This window comes from Artibeus jamaicensis, unplaced genomic scaffold (genome assembly GCF_021234435.1).
Source record: "Artibeus jamaicensis isolate MK-2021 breed Jamaican fruit bat unplaced genomic scaffold, CSHL_Jam_final contig_700, whole genome shotgun sequence".
NCBI lineage: Eukaryota > Metazoa > Chordata > Mammalia > Chiroptera > Phyllostomidae > Artibeus > Artibeus jamaicensis.
In genome coordinates, this window is record NW_026521930.1 from 5,339,832 (window position 1) to 5,358,695 (window position 18,864).

General features: G+C 39.6%; 1 protein-coding gene across 2 annotated transcripts in view; it reads right to left on the reverse strand.

Annotated features, from left to right (window-relative positions):
- ITGAM (integrin subunit alpha M) overlaps window positions 1–18,864 on the reverse strand; it is a 75,842-nt gene that overhangs the window by 21,516 nt on the left and 35,462 nt on the right. For both annotated transcript variants that reach the window (XM_037130431.2, XM_037130432.2), the window contains 2 exons: window positions 17,241–17,370; window positions 16,822–16,964 (listed from right to left, as the gene is read on the reverse strand). In XM_037130431.2, the coding sequence (XP_036986326.2) occupies window positions 16,822–16,964; window positions 17,241–17,370 (273 nt within the window). The remainder of the gene's footprint in view (window positions 1–16,821; window positions 16,965–17,240; window positions 17,371–18,864) is intronic.

The window sequence follows — 18,864 nt, forward strand, 5'->3', positions numbered from 1 at the left end:
ACTTTATCTGCCCTTCCATTCTGAATGAAAGCTTTGCTGGATAGAGCAATCTTGGATGTAGGTCCTTGCCTTTCATGACTTGGAATACTTCTTTCCAGCCCCTTCTTGCCTGTAAGGTCTCTTTTGAGAAATCTGCTGACAGTCTGATGGGAACTCCTTTGTAGGTGACTGTCCTCTTATCTCTTGCTGCTTCTAGGATTCTCTCCTTCATTTCAATCTTGGCTAAAGTAATGATGATGTGCCTTGGTGTGTTCCTCCTTGGGTCCAACTTCTTTGGGACTCTCTGAGTTTCCCGAACTTCCTGGAAGTCTATTTCCTTTGCCAGATTGGGGAAGTTCTCCTTTATTATTTGTTCAAATAAGTTTTCTACTTGTGGGACTTCCACCAAGATGGAGGCATAGGTGGGAACACTGTGCCTTCTCACGCAACCAAGTTTAAAAATAACAAAGTTTTAGCAACAAAAAATGCAGCCAAACCACAGAAAATTGAACTATATGAAAGTCCAACAACAACAAACCATTCAACCAGACCAGTAATAGGGGCAGAACCAGCAGTGGAGCGGGTCGGAGCCAGCAGCAGAGCAAGTTGGGCAAAAAAGATCCCCCGACCCAGGCGTGCAGGCAGCCAAGGGTGAATCCCAGGTGTGGGGTTGAGATTGGCAGACCCAGTGAAGATGCAAGGTGGTAGGCTGACAGTGGTCACAAATTCACACGCAAATAAACCAGTGAAGGAGCGAGCAGTGAGACAGACCACACAGGCCCCAGAGGCAGGAAGCAGCAGAGGGACTGCTATTGCCCCTCTCTGACCCCACCCCCACATACAGCGTCACAAACTGGCAACCTGGATGGCCCCACCCTGGTGAACACCTAAGGCTCCCATCCTCATACCTAACAGGCTCGAACAGACCAAAACATGGCTCAAGAAGAACTCACACCCCCGAAGCCAATACCTCTCAGGGACCAAGAAATTGCCAACCTATCAGACGCACAGTTCAAAACACTGGTGATCAGGATGCTCACAGAACTGGTTGATTTTAGTCACAAATTAGAGGAACAAATGAAGGCTAAACTAATTGAAATGAAGGGAAATGCACAGGAAACCAATAGTGATGGAAAGGAAACTGGGACTCAAACCAAGGGAGTGCACCAGAAGGCAGAAAAAAATGACCAAACAGAAAAGAATGAAGAAACAAGAATTTTAAAAAATTAGAAGAGGCTCAGGAACCTCCAGGACATCTTTAAACCTTCCGACATCTGAATTATAGGGGTACCAGAAGGGGAATAGAAACAGCCACGAGTAGAAAACTTATTTGAACAAATAATAAAGGAGAACTTCCCCAATCTGGCAAAGGAAATAGACTTCCAGGAAGTTCGGGAAGCTCAGAGAGTCCCAAAGAAGTTGGACCCAAGGAGGAACACACCAAGGCACATCATCATTACTTTAGCCAAGATTGAAATGAAGGAGAGAATCCTAGAAGCAGCAAAAGATAAGAGGACAGTCACCTACAAAGGAGTTCCCATCAGACTGTCAGCAGATTTCTCAAAAGAGACCTTACAGGCAAGAAGGGGCTGGAAAGAAATATTTCAACTCAGGAAAGGCAAGGACCTACATCCAAGATTATTCTATCCAGCAAAGCTTTCATTTAGAATGGAAGGACAGATAAAATACTTCTCAGATAAGGTCAAATTAAAGGAGTTCATCCTCACCAAGCCCTTATTATATGAAATGTTAAAGGGACTTATCTAAGAAAAAGAAGATAAAAAAATGAACAGTGAAAGGACAGCAAACTCACAGTTATTAACAACCACACCTAAAACAAAAGCAAACTAAGTGGACAGCTAGATCAGGAGCAGAACCATAGAAATGGAGATCACATGGAGGGTTAGCAACAGGAAAGTGGGAGAAGGAGAAGGGGGGAGAAGGTACAGAAAATAAGTAGCATAGATGGTGGGTAGAAAATACATAGGGGGAGGGCAAGAATAGTATGGGAAATATATAATCTAAAGAACTTGAGACATGTGGTCATAAACTAAAGGGGGGAATGATGGAAGAGGGGGTGTGCAGGGTGGAGGGGAATGGGGGAGAATAGAACAACTGTAATGGCATAATCAATAAAATATATTTTTTTAAAAAGTTTTCTACTTGTTGCTCTTCCTCTTCTCCTTCTGGTACCCCTATAATTCAGATGTTGGAACATTTAAAGATGTCCTGGAGGTTCCTAAGCCTCTCCTCATTTTTTTGAATTCTTGTTTCTTCATTCTTTTCTGGTTGGATGTTTGTTTCTTCCTTCTGGTCCACTCCTTTGATTTGAGTCCCAGTTTTCTTTCCATCACTATCAATTTCCTGTGCATTTTGCTTCGTTTCACTTAGTGTAGCCTTCATTTTTCCATCTAACTTGCAACCAAGATCAACCAGTTCTGTGAGCATCCTGATCACCAGTGCTTTGAACTGTGCATCTGATAGGTTGGCTATCTGTTGGTCACTTAAAAGTATTGGCTTTGAGTTGTTCTTCTGTTTGAGCCATAATTTTTTGGTCAGGTCACGCCTGTTACGTATGAGGGGCAGAACCTTAGGTGTTTACCGGGGCAGGGCAACCCAGTCACTGGGTTGTGATGCTGTATGTGGGTATGGGGTTCAAGAGGGAACAATGGCTATTGTAAATTGTGCTGCTATGGGGCTGGGATGGGAGAAATAAACAGAAAACTGTACTTGAAAAATAACTAAATAAAAAAAAGAGGGAACAATGATGTTTGCTCCACTCTCTCTCTCAGATTTCAGTTCTCTCTGCCTCTTCCCACAAGCAAAGTGGGTCCTTCTGATGCTGGTTACTGGGTGGGTAGGCTTGTGTATATTCTAGAACTCTGTTGATCTTTCCAACAAATTCTCCTGTGAGGCTGGGAGTCTCTCCTGGCACCTTAGAAATCGGTGCTTTTAGGCTTTATTTCCCATTGCTGGAACCCTGGATTGTGCGGTCTGTCTCGCTGCCCTTTTTGCCTGGCTTATCTGTACACGAATGTGTGATCTCAGTCATCCAACCGCCTTGCACACCTCACTGGGTCTGCTCATTTCCTCCCTGTACCCAGGGTCTGCTAGCTCCATGCTGCCTGCACACCTGGGTCTGCCAGCCACTGTCTTTTCCTGCCGCAACCCCTCTCTGCCAGCTGCTGGCTCTACCCCTCCCCTCTTACCAGTCTGGACGAATGGTTGTCGGACTTCTGTACAGTTCAATTTTATGTCTGTTCTAGTTGTATTTTTGTTTCTAAATCTTTGTTGTCCTTAATTTTGGTTGTGCAAGGAGGTATAGTGTTTCCACCTATGCCTCCATCTTGGCTGGAAGTCCATGGTATTTGTCTTTCATCGGCTGGCTTATTTCACTTAGCATTTAGTCTCCAGTTTCATCCATGCTATTATAAAAGGTAAAATTCTTTCTTTTTTACTGCATAATATTTCATTGTGTAAATGTACCACTTTTTTTAATCCACTCATCTACCAATGGGCACTTAGGCTGTTTCCAAATCTTTGCTATTGTAAATAATGCTGCTATGAACATAGGGGTGCATATGTTCTTTTGAATTGGTGTTTCAGGATTTTGGGGGGTATATTCCCAGAAGTAGCATAGCTGGGTCAAAAGGCAGTTCCATTTTTAATTTTGCGAGGAAACTCCATACTGTTTTCCAGAGTGATTGCACCAGTATGCATTACCACCAGCAGTAAACTAGGGTTCCCAGTTCTCCACATCCTTGCCAATACTTATTATTTGTTAATTTATTTATGATGGCCATTCTGACTGATGTGAAGTAGTATCTCATTGTGGTTTTAATTTGCATCTACCTGTTGGCTAGTGATGCTTAGCATTCCTTCATATGTCTATGGGCCCTCTGTATGTTCTCCTTGGAGCAGTGTCTGTTTAGGTCCTTTGCCAATATTTGTTCTAGATCTGTGAAATATGCCATTGGTATCTTGATAAGAGTTGCATTGAATCTATAGGTTGCTTTGGGTCATATGAACATTTTAATGATGTTAAGTCTTCCAGTCCATGAACACAGTATATGCTTCAACTTTTTTGTGTCTTCCTCAATTTCTTTCTTCAGTGTCCTATAGTTTTCTGAATGCAGATCTTTTAACTCCTTGATTAAAGCTGTTCTGAGGTACCTTATTTTTTGTGTTGCACTAGTAAATAGGATTGTCCTTAGTTTCTTTTCCTGATAGTTCATTATTGGTGTATAGATATGTCATTGATTTCTGAATATTGATTTTGAATCTTGCTACTTTGTTGAATTCATTTATTAGGTCTAGTAGTTTTTTTGGTGGAACCTACAGTGTTTTCAATGTACAATATCATGTCATCTGCAAATAATGACAGTTTTACTTCCTCCTTTCCAATTTGAATGCCTTTTATTTCTTCCTGTCTAATCACTATGGCTAGGACTTCCAGGACTATGTTGAATAAGAGTGGTGAAAACAGACATCCCTGTCTTGTTCATGATCTTAGAGGCAGCACTTTGAGGTTTGCACATTGAATATGATGTTGGCAGTTGGTTTTTTGTATATGTCCTTTATGATGTTGAGGTTTGACTCCTTTAATCCTACTTTGCCTAGAGTTAGCATAAATAGGTCCTGGGTTTTATCAAATGCTTTTCCCACATCTATTGATATGATCACATAATTTTTATTTTGCATTTTATGTATATACTCACATATATTAGTTTATGAATATTGTACCAACCTTGCATCATCATAATAAGTCCCACTTGATCATGGTGTTACAATTTTTAAAAACGTATTGCTGGATCTGTTTTGCTAGTATTTTGTTGAGGATTTTATCATCAATGTCCATCAGGGATATTAGACTATCGTTTTTTTTCTTTGTTTTGTCTTTACCTGGTTTTGGAATTTGGATAACATAGGCTTCATAAAAACAGCTTGGAAGACTTGCCTCTTTTTGAATTTTTTGGAATAGTTTGAAAAGTATAGGTGTCAGTTCTTTGAGTAATTGGTAAAATTCACCTGTGAGGCCATCTGATCCACAACTTTTGTATGCTGTGATTTTTTTATTACTGCTTCAGTTTCATTAGTTGTTATCAAACCTATTCAGGTGTTCTGCTTCTTCCTGATTCAGTTTTGGTATATTGGATGATTCTAGAAATTTATCCATTTTATCCAGGTTTTCCAGTTTCTTCACATATAATTGTTCATAGTGTTTTCTTACAATCCTTGTTTTTTTCTGTGGTATCTGCTGTTATTTTCCCTCTTTCATTTCTGATTTTTGTTAATTTGGGTCCTCTCCCTTCTTTTCTTGATAAGTATGATTAAAGGTTCATCAATTTATTTTATCTTTTCAAAGAACCATCTCCTGGATTCATTGATCTTTAGAGTTTGTTTTTTCTTTTCTTAGTCTTTATGTCATTTATTTTCACTCTGATCTTGATTATAGTATTGTAGTTTTAGATTCTACATTTAGATCCATAATCTATTTTAAATTAATCCTAATATGGTATTAGATATGGGTAGAGGTTTTTATTTTATTTTGTTTTTTATAATGCATCTCCAGTTATTCCAATGCCATTGAACTCTCAATTAAATTGTCTCTGTGACTTTATTGAAAATCAATTGACTAAAAGCTTTTGGTCAAGATAGAAGAGTAGGTAAACTCTGTGCTCACCTCCTCCTGTGATCACATCAAAATTACAACTAAATTATAGAACAACTATCATAGAGAACCACCTGAATACCAGTTGTATCTTATAACTAAGGATATACAGAAGCAGCCATGTACAAACTGGTACTGGGGGTAAAGATGCAGAATTGGTAGGTCCCACAACCATGGTGTGGTGCTTAAGACTTGGGAGGAATTTCCTGTCTGTGAAGGTCCTCTCTGAAGATTGAGGGGTTCTAGCCCCACACTTGGCTCCTCAGCCTGGGGCACTGGTGCCAGGAAAGGAAGCCTCTACAGTATCTGGCTGTGAAAAGCATCAAGAATTATGTTGGAGAAAGACAAAGGACTGCTAGATACCAAGGCACTGCTCTTAAACAACCCATACATAAACTCACTTGCTCACAAACCCACCCCCTCTAAGCTCCAGCATAGGGGCAGCAGGTCAAAAGTGCCAAGGACACATAAAAAGAAACTAAATGAACTAACTTCAGGGTAAGAACTGGAGGATCGAGTGTCAAGGCAACTCTCTCCAGGGTCAGAAGTGCTGGTAGTCATCCTTGTTCCTTGTTGAGGGTTCCTCTGACCCAGTGGGCCCAGTGCAGGTAGGTGCCAAATTTGAGCTTTCCATTAACCCAGCTTAATACCATTCCCCAACCCTGGTGACTCCCTGAGAACCAGCTGCACCCATTTCACCTACTTGGCACTAGCTCCCTCCAGCAGCTCCTCAACACAAGTGGCCTGTCTCAGATCATGTTATGGACTTTCCTAAACTCTCTCAAAGATACACAAACCCCCCCAAAAAAAACACTGGCAGGTTCAGCATACCTTGTACCTCTTGATAACTGGCCCAAGCCTGGCATAAGTGAAAATCAGTCTTGGCTTAAAATGTAGTTTCCACTAGGCAGCCACAAGTGTAGCACAAGTAGTAGCGCAACTCAGATTGCATAGTGGTGCCCACCAAAGGGACCCCAGCCTGACACAAGTGGCAGCCAGCCTTGGTTCACAGCATAAATTCTCTCAAGCACTTCCAAGCCCAGCACAAGTGGCAGCTAAGAGCAGATTGCTTTATAGTTCCTACCAGGTAGCCCCAAGGCCACACAACTGATAGCTGACTTTGGCTTACACTACATTCCATCCCACAAGGCTCCAAAATCAACACACCCAGTGGCTAGCTTCAGACCACACCTGAGCACCACACAACCAACTCCACAAATAACACATCCAAAGGGCAGACTAAGCTTGCACCAGACACCTGCTCTGTGGGGGAGCCTCAGTACAACAGCTCATCCATTGTAGTCACAACCATCCCTGACAGCCAGACAACCTAAGAGTCAACCCCACCCCCTGACATGCCAACAACAATCAAGATTCAACTACAGCAGGAGGAAACATACAACCCACACAGGAACTCACCTGGAGCACCTGCCTAAAGTGACCAAGGAGACTGTACCACTGAGCCCCACAGACACATCCTACACAGGCCAATCTCTCAAGACTGGGAGGTATAGCAGCTCTACCTAATACGGAGCAACAAACAGGGAGTCAGCTAACATGAGGCATTAATGAAACATGTTCCAAGTGAAAAAAAATGGAACACAACTCCACATCAAGAACTAAACAAAATGGAGACAAGCAACCTACCAGATGCAGAAATCAAAACAATGATTATATGCCCTGGCAGGTGTGGCTCAGTGGATTGGTTACCGGCCTGTGAACCAAATGGTTGCTTGTTCTATTCCCAGTCAGGGCACATGCCTGGGTTGCAGGCCAGGGCCCCAGTAGGGGACTCATGAGAGGCAAGCACACACTGATGTTTCTCTCCCTCTCTTTCTATCTCCCTTCCCTCTGTCTAGAAATAAATTAATTAATTTTTAAAATGATTATAATTATGTTCAATGAACTTAGGAGATGAATAGGAATGAGAACTTAAACAAGGAGACAGAAAACAAAAAAGAATCAGTCAGAAATGAAGAATACAATAACTGAAATGAAGAACATATTAGAAGGGATCAAGAGAAGATTATATAAAGCAGAGAATCAAATCAGCAGTCTAGAAGAAAGGTAGCAGAAAACACTCAATCAGAACATCAGAAAGAAAAAAAAGAATTTTAAAATAAGGATAGTTTAAGGGACCTCTGGGAAAACATCAAGCATACCAACATTCACAGCATAAGGGTACCAGAAAAAGAGCAAACGCAAGGGACTAAAAACCTGGTTGAAGAAATAATGTCTGAGAATTTTTTTTAACCTGACAAAGGAAATAGACATACAAATCCAAAAAGCACAGAGAATCCCAAACTAGATGAGCCCAAAGGAGATCACACCAAGCTACATTACAATTAAAATGCCAAAAGTTAAAGATTAAAAGAGGATCTAAAAGCAACAATAGAAAAACAGTTAGTTACATATGAGGAAGCTCCCACAAGACTGTCAACTGATTTCTCAAAAGTAACTTTACAGGCCAGAAGGGAGTGGCACAAAATATTTAAGGTGTGGAAAGCAAGGACCTACAACCCGGGTTACTCTACCCAACAAAGCTATCATTTAGAATCAAAGGAGAAATAAAGAGTTTCCCAGACAAGAAAAAGCTTAAAAAGTTCACCACAACTAACCGAGTATTACAAGAAATATTAAAGGAACTTCATTAAGAAAAGATCAAAAGTATGAAAAAGTTATCCTGAACAAAGGCAAAAATTTAGTAAAAGCAGTTGATCTACAGACTATAAAACTAGCACAAAGGTTAAAACATAAAAGTAGGAAGATCATGTTCATGTACAACAATAAATTAAGAGATAAACACACAAGAAATTAAAAATCATGACAAAGACATAAACATAAAGGTTGAGTAAAAATTATAGTCATTTGAGAATGTGTTTGAACTTCAATGACCATCAACTTAAAATAGACTGCTATAAATATAACTTGGTATAAACGAAACACATGATAACCACAAACCAAAAATCTATGAGAAATATACAAAAAATAAGAAAAAGGAATCCAAACATGACACTACAGAAATTCATCAGCATATAAAAGAAGCAAGAAAGTAGAAAAGGAACAGAGAACTACAAAGACAATCAGAAAACAATAAAATGGCAATAACTACGTACCTATCAGTAATTACTTTAAATGTAAATGGACTAAATGTCCTTATCAAAATGCACAGCATGGCTGAATGACAGGGAAAAAAAAGGCTCATACATATGCTGCCTACAAGAGACCCACTTCAGATAGAAAGACACACAAAGTAAAGGTATAGAAAAAGATATCTCATAAAAATTAAATTTTTTAAAGCTGGGGTAGAAATACTTACATTAGACAAAAATATACATTAAAACAAAGCTTGTAGCAATAGACAAAGTAGAACATTTCATAATGATAAGTATATAATTCCAGTGAGAAGATATAACTGTTACAAACCTCTAAGCACCCAATGTATGAGCACCAAAATATATAAAGCAAACATTGATGAACATAAAGGAAAATATCAACAGTAATACAGTAATTGTAAGGGACTTTAAGCACCCCACTGACATCAATGGATGGATCATCCAGGCAGAAAGTCAATAAGGAAACCATGACCTTAAATGACATATTAAGCTAGATGAACTTAATAGATATTTTAGAATATTTAGCCCAGAAGCAGCAGAATATAAATTCTTTTTTAATATATTTTATTGATAATGCCATTACAGTTGTTCTATTCCCCCCCTTTATTCTCCTCCACCCGGCACACCCCCTCCCCCACCGTTCCCCCCTTTAGTTTATGACCACATGTTTCAAGTTCTTTAGATTCTATATTTTCCCTACTATTCTTGCCCTCCCCCTATCTATTTTCTACCTACCATCTATGCTACTTATTTTCTGTACCTTCTCCCCCTTTCTCCTTCTCCCACTCCCCTGTTGCTAACCCTCCTGTGATCTCCATTTTTATGGTTCTGCTCCTGATCTAGCTGTCCTCTTAGTTTGATTTTGCTTTAGGTGTGGTTCTTAATAACTGTGAGTTTGCTGTTCTTTCACTGTTCATCTTTTTTATCTTCTTTTTCTTAGATAAGTCCCTTTAATATTTCATATAATAAGGGCTTGGTGATAATGAACTTCTTGAACTTGATCTTATCTGAGAAGCACTTTATCTGTCCTTCCATTCTGAATGAAAGCTTTGCTGGATAGATCAATCTTGGATGTAGGTCTTTGGATTTCATGACTTGGAATACTCCTTTCCAGCCCCTTCTTGCCTGTAAGGTCTCTTTTGAGAAATCCGCTGACAGTCTGACGGGAACTCCTTTGTAGGTGACTGTCCTCTTATCTCTTGCTGCTTCTAGAATTCTCTCCATTTTAATCTTGGCTAAAGTAATGATGATGTGCCTTGGTGTGTTCCTCCTTGGGTCCAACTTCTTTGGGACTCTCTGAGCTTCCTGGACTTCCTGGAAGTCTATTTCCTTTGCCAGATTGGGGAAGTTCTCCTTTATTATTTGTTCAAATAAGTTTTCCACTCGTGGCTGTTTCTATTCCCCTTCTGGTACCCCTATAATTCAGATGTCGGAAGGTTTAAAGATGTCCTGGAGGTTCCTAAGCCTCTCCTCATTATTTTGAATCTTGTTTATTCATTCTTTTCTGTTTGGTCATTTTGTTCCTCTTTCTGGTCCACTCCTTTGATTTGAGTCCCAGTATCCTTTCCATTACTATTGGTTTCTTGTACATTTCCCTTCATTTCAATTAGTTTAGCCTTCATATGTTCCTCTAATTTGTGACTAAAATCAACCAGTTCTGTGAGCATCCTGATCACCAGTGTTTTGAAAGTTTGGCTATTTCTTCATCATTTAGATTTATTGGCTCTGAGGCTCTGAGTTGTTCTTGAGCCATGTTTTGATCTGTTCGAGCCTGTTAGGTATGAGGAGGGGAGCCTTAAGTGTTCACCAGGGTGGGGCCACCCAGGTCGCTGTTTTGTGACGCTGTATGTGGGGGCGGGTCAGAGAGAGGCCACCCAGGTTGCTGGTTTGTGACGCTGTATGTGGGGGCGGGGTCAGAGAGGGACAACGGCAGTCCCCTCTGCTGCTTCCTGCCACTGGGGCCTTCACGGTCTGTCTCACCACTCACTCCTTCGCCAGTTTATCTTTGCTTGAATATGTGACCGTGGTCAGCCCTCAGTGGGTCCACCATCTTGCGTCCTTAGTGGGTCCACCATCTTGCACACTCAGTGGGTTCGCCCCCTTCTCCACACCTGGGATCCACCCCCAGCTGCTGGGGTGCCTGGGTTGTGTGCCTGGGTCAGTCCAGTGGATCTTTCCCACCTGACCCTGCTCTGCTGCTGGCTCTGCCCCTCTTACCAGTTTGGTTGAAGGGTTCATTGTTGTCAGACTTCCATACAGTTCAATTTTCTGTCATTTTGGCTGCATTTTTGTTGCTAAAACTTTGTTGTTTTTAAACTTGGTTGTGTGAGGAGGCACAGCGCTTCCACCTACACCTCCATCTTAGTGGAAGTCCCAGAATATAAATTCTTTTCAAGTGAACATGGAACATTTTTCAGGATAGAACACATGTTAAGCCACAAGACAAGTCTCAATAAATTTAAGATTGAAATTATGTCAAGCATCTTCTTCAATCGCAATGGCATGAAACTAGAAATTAATTACAAAAAGAAAACTAAATTACACACAAATGCATGGAGTTTAAATAACATATTACTAAACAATGAAGGAGTTAACAATGAGATCAAGGAAGAACAAAAAATACTTTGAAACAAATGAGATGAAGACACAACAACCTAAATATTTATGGGACACAGCCAAAGTAGTTCTAAGAGGGAAATTCATGGCAATACAAGCCTCTTTCAAGAAACAAGAAAAAAATTCAGCCCTGGCCTGGTGGCTTAGTTGGTTGGAGCATCATCTCATACACAAAAAGGTTGTGGGTTTGATTCCCAGTCAGGAGATATAACTAGGTAGATGATTCAAACCCAGTCAGGGTGTTTGAAAGAGGCAACCAACTGATGTTTCTCTCTCATGTCAATGTTCCTCTTTCTCTCTCTCTTCTTTCTCTCTCTCTCCCCTTTCCTCTTTCCTTTCTCTCTCTCTTTCTTCATCTTTTTCTTGTCCTCTCTTTCTAAAATCAATAAACAGGGGGATTAAAGACTTCTGGCCAAGATGGAGGTATAGGCAGATACACTTTGCCTCCTCACACAACCAAAACAGGGACAACAACCAATTTAAAAACAAAAAACAAGCAGAACTACCAAAAAATCAAACTGTATGGAAGTCTGACAACCAAGGAGTTAAAGGAGAAACATTCATTCAGACTGGTAGGAGGGATGGATACAGGCAGACAGGGCAGAGGATGCATGGCAAGGTCATGTTTAGTAGACCAGGTGGTCACACATTCGCATGTGGATAAACTGGAGGGAACAACTGGGAATGGAGACAGACCAGGCAACCCATGGTTCCAGCATTGGAAAATAAAGCCTCAAAACCTCTGGCTATAAAAACCTGTGGTGGTTGCAGCAGTGGGAGAAACTGCCAGCCTCACAGCAGAGTTCTTTGGAGGGGTCCACAGGGTCTTAGAATGTACACAAACACACTCATTCAAGAATCAGCACCAGAGGGGTGCAATTCACCTGTGGGTAGTGGGGAAAGTGACTGAAAGCAGGGCAAGAGCTGAGCAAGTGACATTGTTCCCTCTCTTACCCCTCTCCCACATATAGTGCCACAACGCAGTGGAGTAAGTTGCCCTACCCTAGCAAATACCTAAGACTCCTCCCCTTAGAATGTCATGGGTGCACTGAGACAAAGAAATATGGCGCAAATGAAAGAGCAGATCAAAACTCCAGGAAAAGAACTAAGCAATGAGGAGATAACCAAACTATCAGATGCAGAGTTCAAAACAATCTTAATCAGGATGCTCACAAAAATGATTTAATATGGATGCAAAATAAAGGAAGAAGTGAAGGCTATACAAAGTGAAATATAGAAAAATATACAAAGTGAAGGGAAGGAAACTGGGACTCAAATCAATTATTTGAAACAACAGGAAGAAATAAATATTACACCTGAACAGAATGAAGAAACAAGAATTCAGAAAAATGAGGAGAGGCTTAGGAACCTCTGGGACAACTTTAAATGTTCCAACACCTGAATCATAGGAGTACCAAAGGAGAAGAGGAAGAGCAAGATATTGAAAACTTATTTGAACAAATAATGAAAGAAAACTTCCCCAATATGGCAAAGAAAATAGACTTCCAGGAAGTCCAGGAAGTTCAGAGAGTCCCAAAGAAATTAGACCCAAGGAGAAACACACCAAGATACATCATAATTAAATTACCCAATATTAAAGATAAAGAGAGAATCTTAAAAGCAGTAAGAGAAAAGGAGAGAGTTACCCACAAAGAAGTGCCCATAAGACTATCAGCTGATTTCTCAAAAAAAAAAAAAAAACAACCTTGCTGGAAAGAAGTATTCAGTCATGAAAGGCAAGGACCTACATCCAAGATTGCTCCATGCAAAGCTTTCATTTAGAATTGGAAGGGCAGAAAAAGTGCTTCCTAAATAAGGTCAAATTTAAAAAGTTCATCATTATCAAACCATTATTATATAAAATGTTAAAGGGACTTGCCTAAGAAAAAGATCAAAACTATGAACAATAAAATGACAACAAACTCATAACTATCAACAACTAAGCCTAAAAAAAAACTAACTAAGCAAACAACTAGAACATGATCACAGAATCATGGAAATGGAGATTAAATGGAGGGTTAGCAGAAGGAAAGGGGAGATGAGAATGGGGGAAAAGGTACAAGGAATAAGAAGATAATTGGTAGATACAAAATACATGAGGTTAGGAATAGTATAGGAAAAGAAGCCACCAAAGAACTTATATGTATGATCCATGGACATGAACTAAGTGGCAGGGCTTAGAATGCCATAAAGAAGGTGGGTACAGGATGAAAGTAAATAAAGAGGAAAAATGGGACAATTGTGATAATATAATCAATCAAACATACTTAAAAATGGTATTCCATTGCATATAGTATGCCACATTTTGTTTTCCTATTCATGAGTTGATTTATGCTTAGATTCTTTCTATCTTAAAAAAAAGATTTTATTTATTTATTTTTAGAGAAGGGAAGGGAGGGAGAAAGAGAAGGAGAGAAACATCAGTGTGTGGTTGCCTCTCACCAGCTCCCCTACTAGGACCTGGCCTACAACCCAGGCATGTGCCTTGACTGGGAATTGAGCCAGCGACCCTTTGGTTTGCAGTCCTGCATTCAATACACTGGTCCACAGCAGCCAGAGCTCTTTCTACCTTTTGATTACTATGAAAAATACTGCTATAAAAATTCATGTATAACTTTTTCTTTGAACATGTGTTTTCATTATGGGGGAATGATATAACTAGAAGTAGACTCTATGACTCCCTCTAAGGGGTTTATAGTTTAGTTCTTACATTTAGATCTTCTATCCATTTTGAGTTAATTTTCATATATTGTGAAGTAGTAGTCCACATTTATTCTTTTTCATGAGCTATCCAGTTATCCCAGCATCATATGTTGAAAAAATTATACTCCCCACTGAATTAACTTGGTATCTTTGTCAGAAACATGCATATATTTCTGTACTCTCAGTTCATTCCATTCGTCTATAGGTCTATCCTCATGCAAGTACCGTAGGTCTTGATTATTGTAACTTTGTAGTGATTAAGATTAATTGAAACCTTAAGCAAACGTAATCAGCTGGGAGGATCTATGGGAGGAGCTGAGGCTTGTGAAAGTTCTTGCACTCTATGTAATCATGAGAACTTGACTAGATCAACTCTGGTTATAATAAAGATCAAAGGTTTTGATTTCTCTTTCCCTTAACTTCTTTTCTTTTCTATAAATACCCCTCTGTCTTGTCAGACAGGCCAGAGAAAGCACATGGCTTGCCATGTCTGCATGTCTGCTCTGGGTTGCAACCCTTTCTTTTTCCCAAATAAGTCCTTTTTGGTGACAAAACACCTAGCTGACATTATCTTTAAGTCAACAGTAGTTAAGTTTTGAAACTGGGAATTGCAATTCCTCCAACTTGATTCTCTTCTCTTTCAAGATTATTTTGGTTCTTCTGGGTCCCTTGCATTTCCATTTGAACTTTAGAGTCAGTTTGTTCATTTCTGCAATATTGTTGAACAAGCCCTGCATTCCTAAGATAAACCACACTTGGTCATGATGTATTATTATTCTTTTTATAGATTGTCAGAGTCAATTTGTTAATATGGTTGACTCTTGAACAAGGCAGGGATTTCAATCTACCCCATACCCATGTAAATGAAATCCCCATATAACTTTTGACTCCTCCACAACTTAACTACTAATAGCCTACTGATGACCAGAGCCTTACCAATAACATAAACAGTTAATACACATTTCATGCATTATATGCTTTATGTTATATGTACTTATGACATATTTTCTTAATTTTTTCAATAGTTCTAGGCTGTGCAGTTTATCTGTGAATTTTTTCAAGCTGTTGCAAATCTCAAAAAAAATTCCAGTATATGGGATGGGGCAAAAGCATCTATAGTTTCTCACATGGAAAATAATATAATAACTAATAAATAATATACAGAAATAAACTCTTGTTTCAGGTACTCACAACTGTAAACTTGCTTTTGCCCACCCCTGTATTTACTGAAGGAAAAAAAGTGGACCTTTGCAGTTCAAACCCATATTGTTGAAGAATCAACTGTATTTGGTTGAGATTTTTAAAATCTTTGTTGAATCTGTAGTCAACAAAGGGCCTTAAACTATCATTTAGAATGTATATCCTCCCTCTGTAGATTATAGGCAGGCAACCTGGGACTTTGGGAGACCAGTAAGAAGGCTACAGCTAGATCCACAGAAAAGACAATAATGATGTTCTGGACCAGGCTAATGACAATAGAAATGGAGGGAGTGGGTAAATTTGAGATGAATCTGTTTTTTATCCTCCTTCCCAGTGTTTTCTCTCATACCCTCCCCCATTCCCATACACAAACACCCTAAATCCACATTTTGCCCTTCTTCTGACCATTTTCTTTCCTCACTATTTCTCTAGTCCTTCCACCTTAACTATTATTTTCTTCAGGAATCCTTCCTGAATGCTCTTATGTAGGTGCCCCTCCCATTTGCTCTCATTACACTTGGAATGTTTCAGTTTAAGTATTTATCATTCTTTATTATAATTTACATGTTTAATACTTGTGTGTGGTAGAGAAGTTTACCAACCAGCCTTCTCCATGTGATTCAGGGTCACACACAAAACAAAAAAGTAGCAACACATCCACACTTGACTTTCTGGAAGTCCCCTACACATTCTCCCCTATCCCACCCCTTATACGTGCCAGGCACTGACACCATCAATTGTCAATATGCCTTGGCAAAACCTTTAAAGAGCATATGAAGCATTTGACTATTGATAAAGAATTATGACAAGATTGTTCAGGTATCAGAGCAAACTGGTTTCATCCACATATGATTCATTTCATTAATTGCAGACCAAAGAGAACCACAGATGAAAATTAAGTGAACACACAGAGAACTGCAGGCACAGTATCATGGGAACAGTCCTATTTCAGGAATTTATGAGGATGATTTTGACCAAATATTTTTTTCCTCACACACCACATAAGATGCCCTACATAAGATGCAACCACACTGCTTTTTTCAGGGGTGATATTTAAAACATTGAACTGTTAAGATTGCTTGGGCACTGACCAGGGACTTAGCTGGAATAGATCATACAGGTCCCCTGGGGTGCCCTTCCTGACTTCATAGTTTCTGGGGAAGTCCAGAGTACTGGACAAGAGGCAAGTGTGCAAGGTGGGGGCCAACTCATGGAAATAGCTACTTACTGACAGATATGGAATTATTTCAATATTTTAATAACTAACAGGTCCATACTGATTATGTACTGTCAAATACCAACTATGTATACAGGTAGATTCATAGAGAGTTTTGTACAGGCCAAGTGTTATTATTTACTGTTGTTAGAATATTCTCAAATGCAAAGTTGAGCCTGTGAGTCTCCAGCTGAAAGCCTTCTGAAGGCTCCTTTATAAAATTTTGCCACTCGTGAAATCTGACAATTCCCATCCTGGAGTCTCTCAGCCCCCAGGTTGCCTCTATTTGCACATTTATAATCCACATGCTCTACACTCACCTGGCTGCCCTTGATAACAGCACTGGTCTCCCAGGTGCCGGCCTTCTGTTTGAACATCATGACCAGGCCAGTGTGCTGATATCGAGGTGCTCCCAGAACCAGGGTTTGGACCTGTTTCCGCAAGATGACTTCAGTAGCATAACCTAAAAGTGGTGATCCAAGAGAAGTGCTTTTTCCCTGCAGACCCTGCCCCCCTCCAGCAGACCTGTCCCTTGAGCAGGGGCAGCCCTATGTTGGTAGGTTGGAGTAACTTGACTTCGTACTATATTCCTCTTTGTTATCATAATTAAAATGAAATTTTGAAATTTCTGTTTTTAAAGCTATCCTAAGGGCCAATGAAAGATCCAATGACATCTTGGCTGGTTGAGTTATACCACATCCTGACCCTTTTTTAGAGTAACCCTGTCCTCACCACTTACCCAAGTAAGCATCGTTCATGTCTGAATCTACCCCAGTTGTGTTGATGAAGGTGATTTTATCTTCTGACATCTGCAGAAAAGCTCCACCAGACCAGTCAAAGCTTCCCACAGCACCCAGCAAGAGACCATTCTGGGAAAGAGAATAGAACAGGATTAAGCAATCTGTAATTTCAATGCAATCCCTATCAAAAGTGCAATGGCATTTTTTACAGAAATAGAACAAACAGTCCTAACATTTGTATGGAACCACAGAAAAATTCAAATAACTTTAAACAATTCTGAGAAAGAAGAACAAAGCTAGAGGCATTACACTTCCTGATTTCAAATTATATTGCAAAGCTATAGTAATCGAAATAGTATGGTATTGACATAAAAAACAGACACATAGACAAATAGAACAGAATAGAGAGCCCAGAAATAAACCCATGCATAGGTGGATCAACTATTTTACAACAAAGACACCAAGAATATTCAATAGAAAAAAGAGACAGCCTCTCTCTTCACCAAATAGTGTTGGTAAAACTGGATAGTCACACACAAAAAACAGGAAGAAAGAAACTTGAACACTATCTTACACCATACACAAAAATCAATTTAAAATAGATTAAATATTTGAACATGAGACCTAAAATTATAAAACTACAAGAAGAAAATATAAGCAGTAAGCTTGACATCAATCTTGGCAATGATTTTTTTTGGATTTGACACCAAAAGCAAAAATAAGCAACTAAAAATAAAAACAAAGACACTGAAATAGAGAACAAGTGGGCAGCGACCAGAGGGGAGAGGGAAGGGAACTTAAGGGGAAAAAGGGGGAGGGATTTTGAGGAACAAGTATGAAAGACACAGAGATGAGGACTGGGGGGGGGTGGAAATGGGAGGGAGGGGGGAGACCGGGCGGGGGGGTGTGGTGGGATGGGAGAAATAGATAAAAAAAAGTACTTGAAAAGTAACTAAATAAAATTTAATATTAAAAAATAAAATAAAATAAAATAATAAAAAGCTTGTGCACAACAAAGGAAACAACCAACAAAATGAAAAGGCAAACAATGGAATAGGGGAATATATCTTTCAATCATAGGTCTGACAATGGGTTAATATTCAAAATACATAAAGAACTCACACAATTCAATAGCAAGAGAACAAACAACCTGATTAAAAATTAGGCAGAGGTTCCGAATAGACATTTTTCCAAAGAAAAACATACAGATGGCCAAGAGGTACATGAAAAAAGTACTCAACATCACTCAACAAAATCAAAACAACAATGACCTATCACCTCATACCTGTTAGAATAGCTATCATCAAAAAGACCAAGAAAAAGCCCTGGCTGGTGTGGCTCAGTGAATTGAGCACCAGCCTGTGAACCAAAGGGTCACTGGTTTGATTTCCAGTCAGGGCACATGCCTGGGTTGCAGGCCAGATCCCCAGAAGTGGGGTACATGAGAGGCAACCATATATTGATGTTTCTCTCTCTCTCTTTCTCCCTCCCTTCCCCTGTTTAAAAATAAATAAATAAAATCTTAAAAAAACAACAACAAGCATTGGTGAGGATGTGGAGAAAATAAAACCCTTGTGCATTATCATGTGAATGTATTGGTACAACATTATTAAAAACCATATC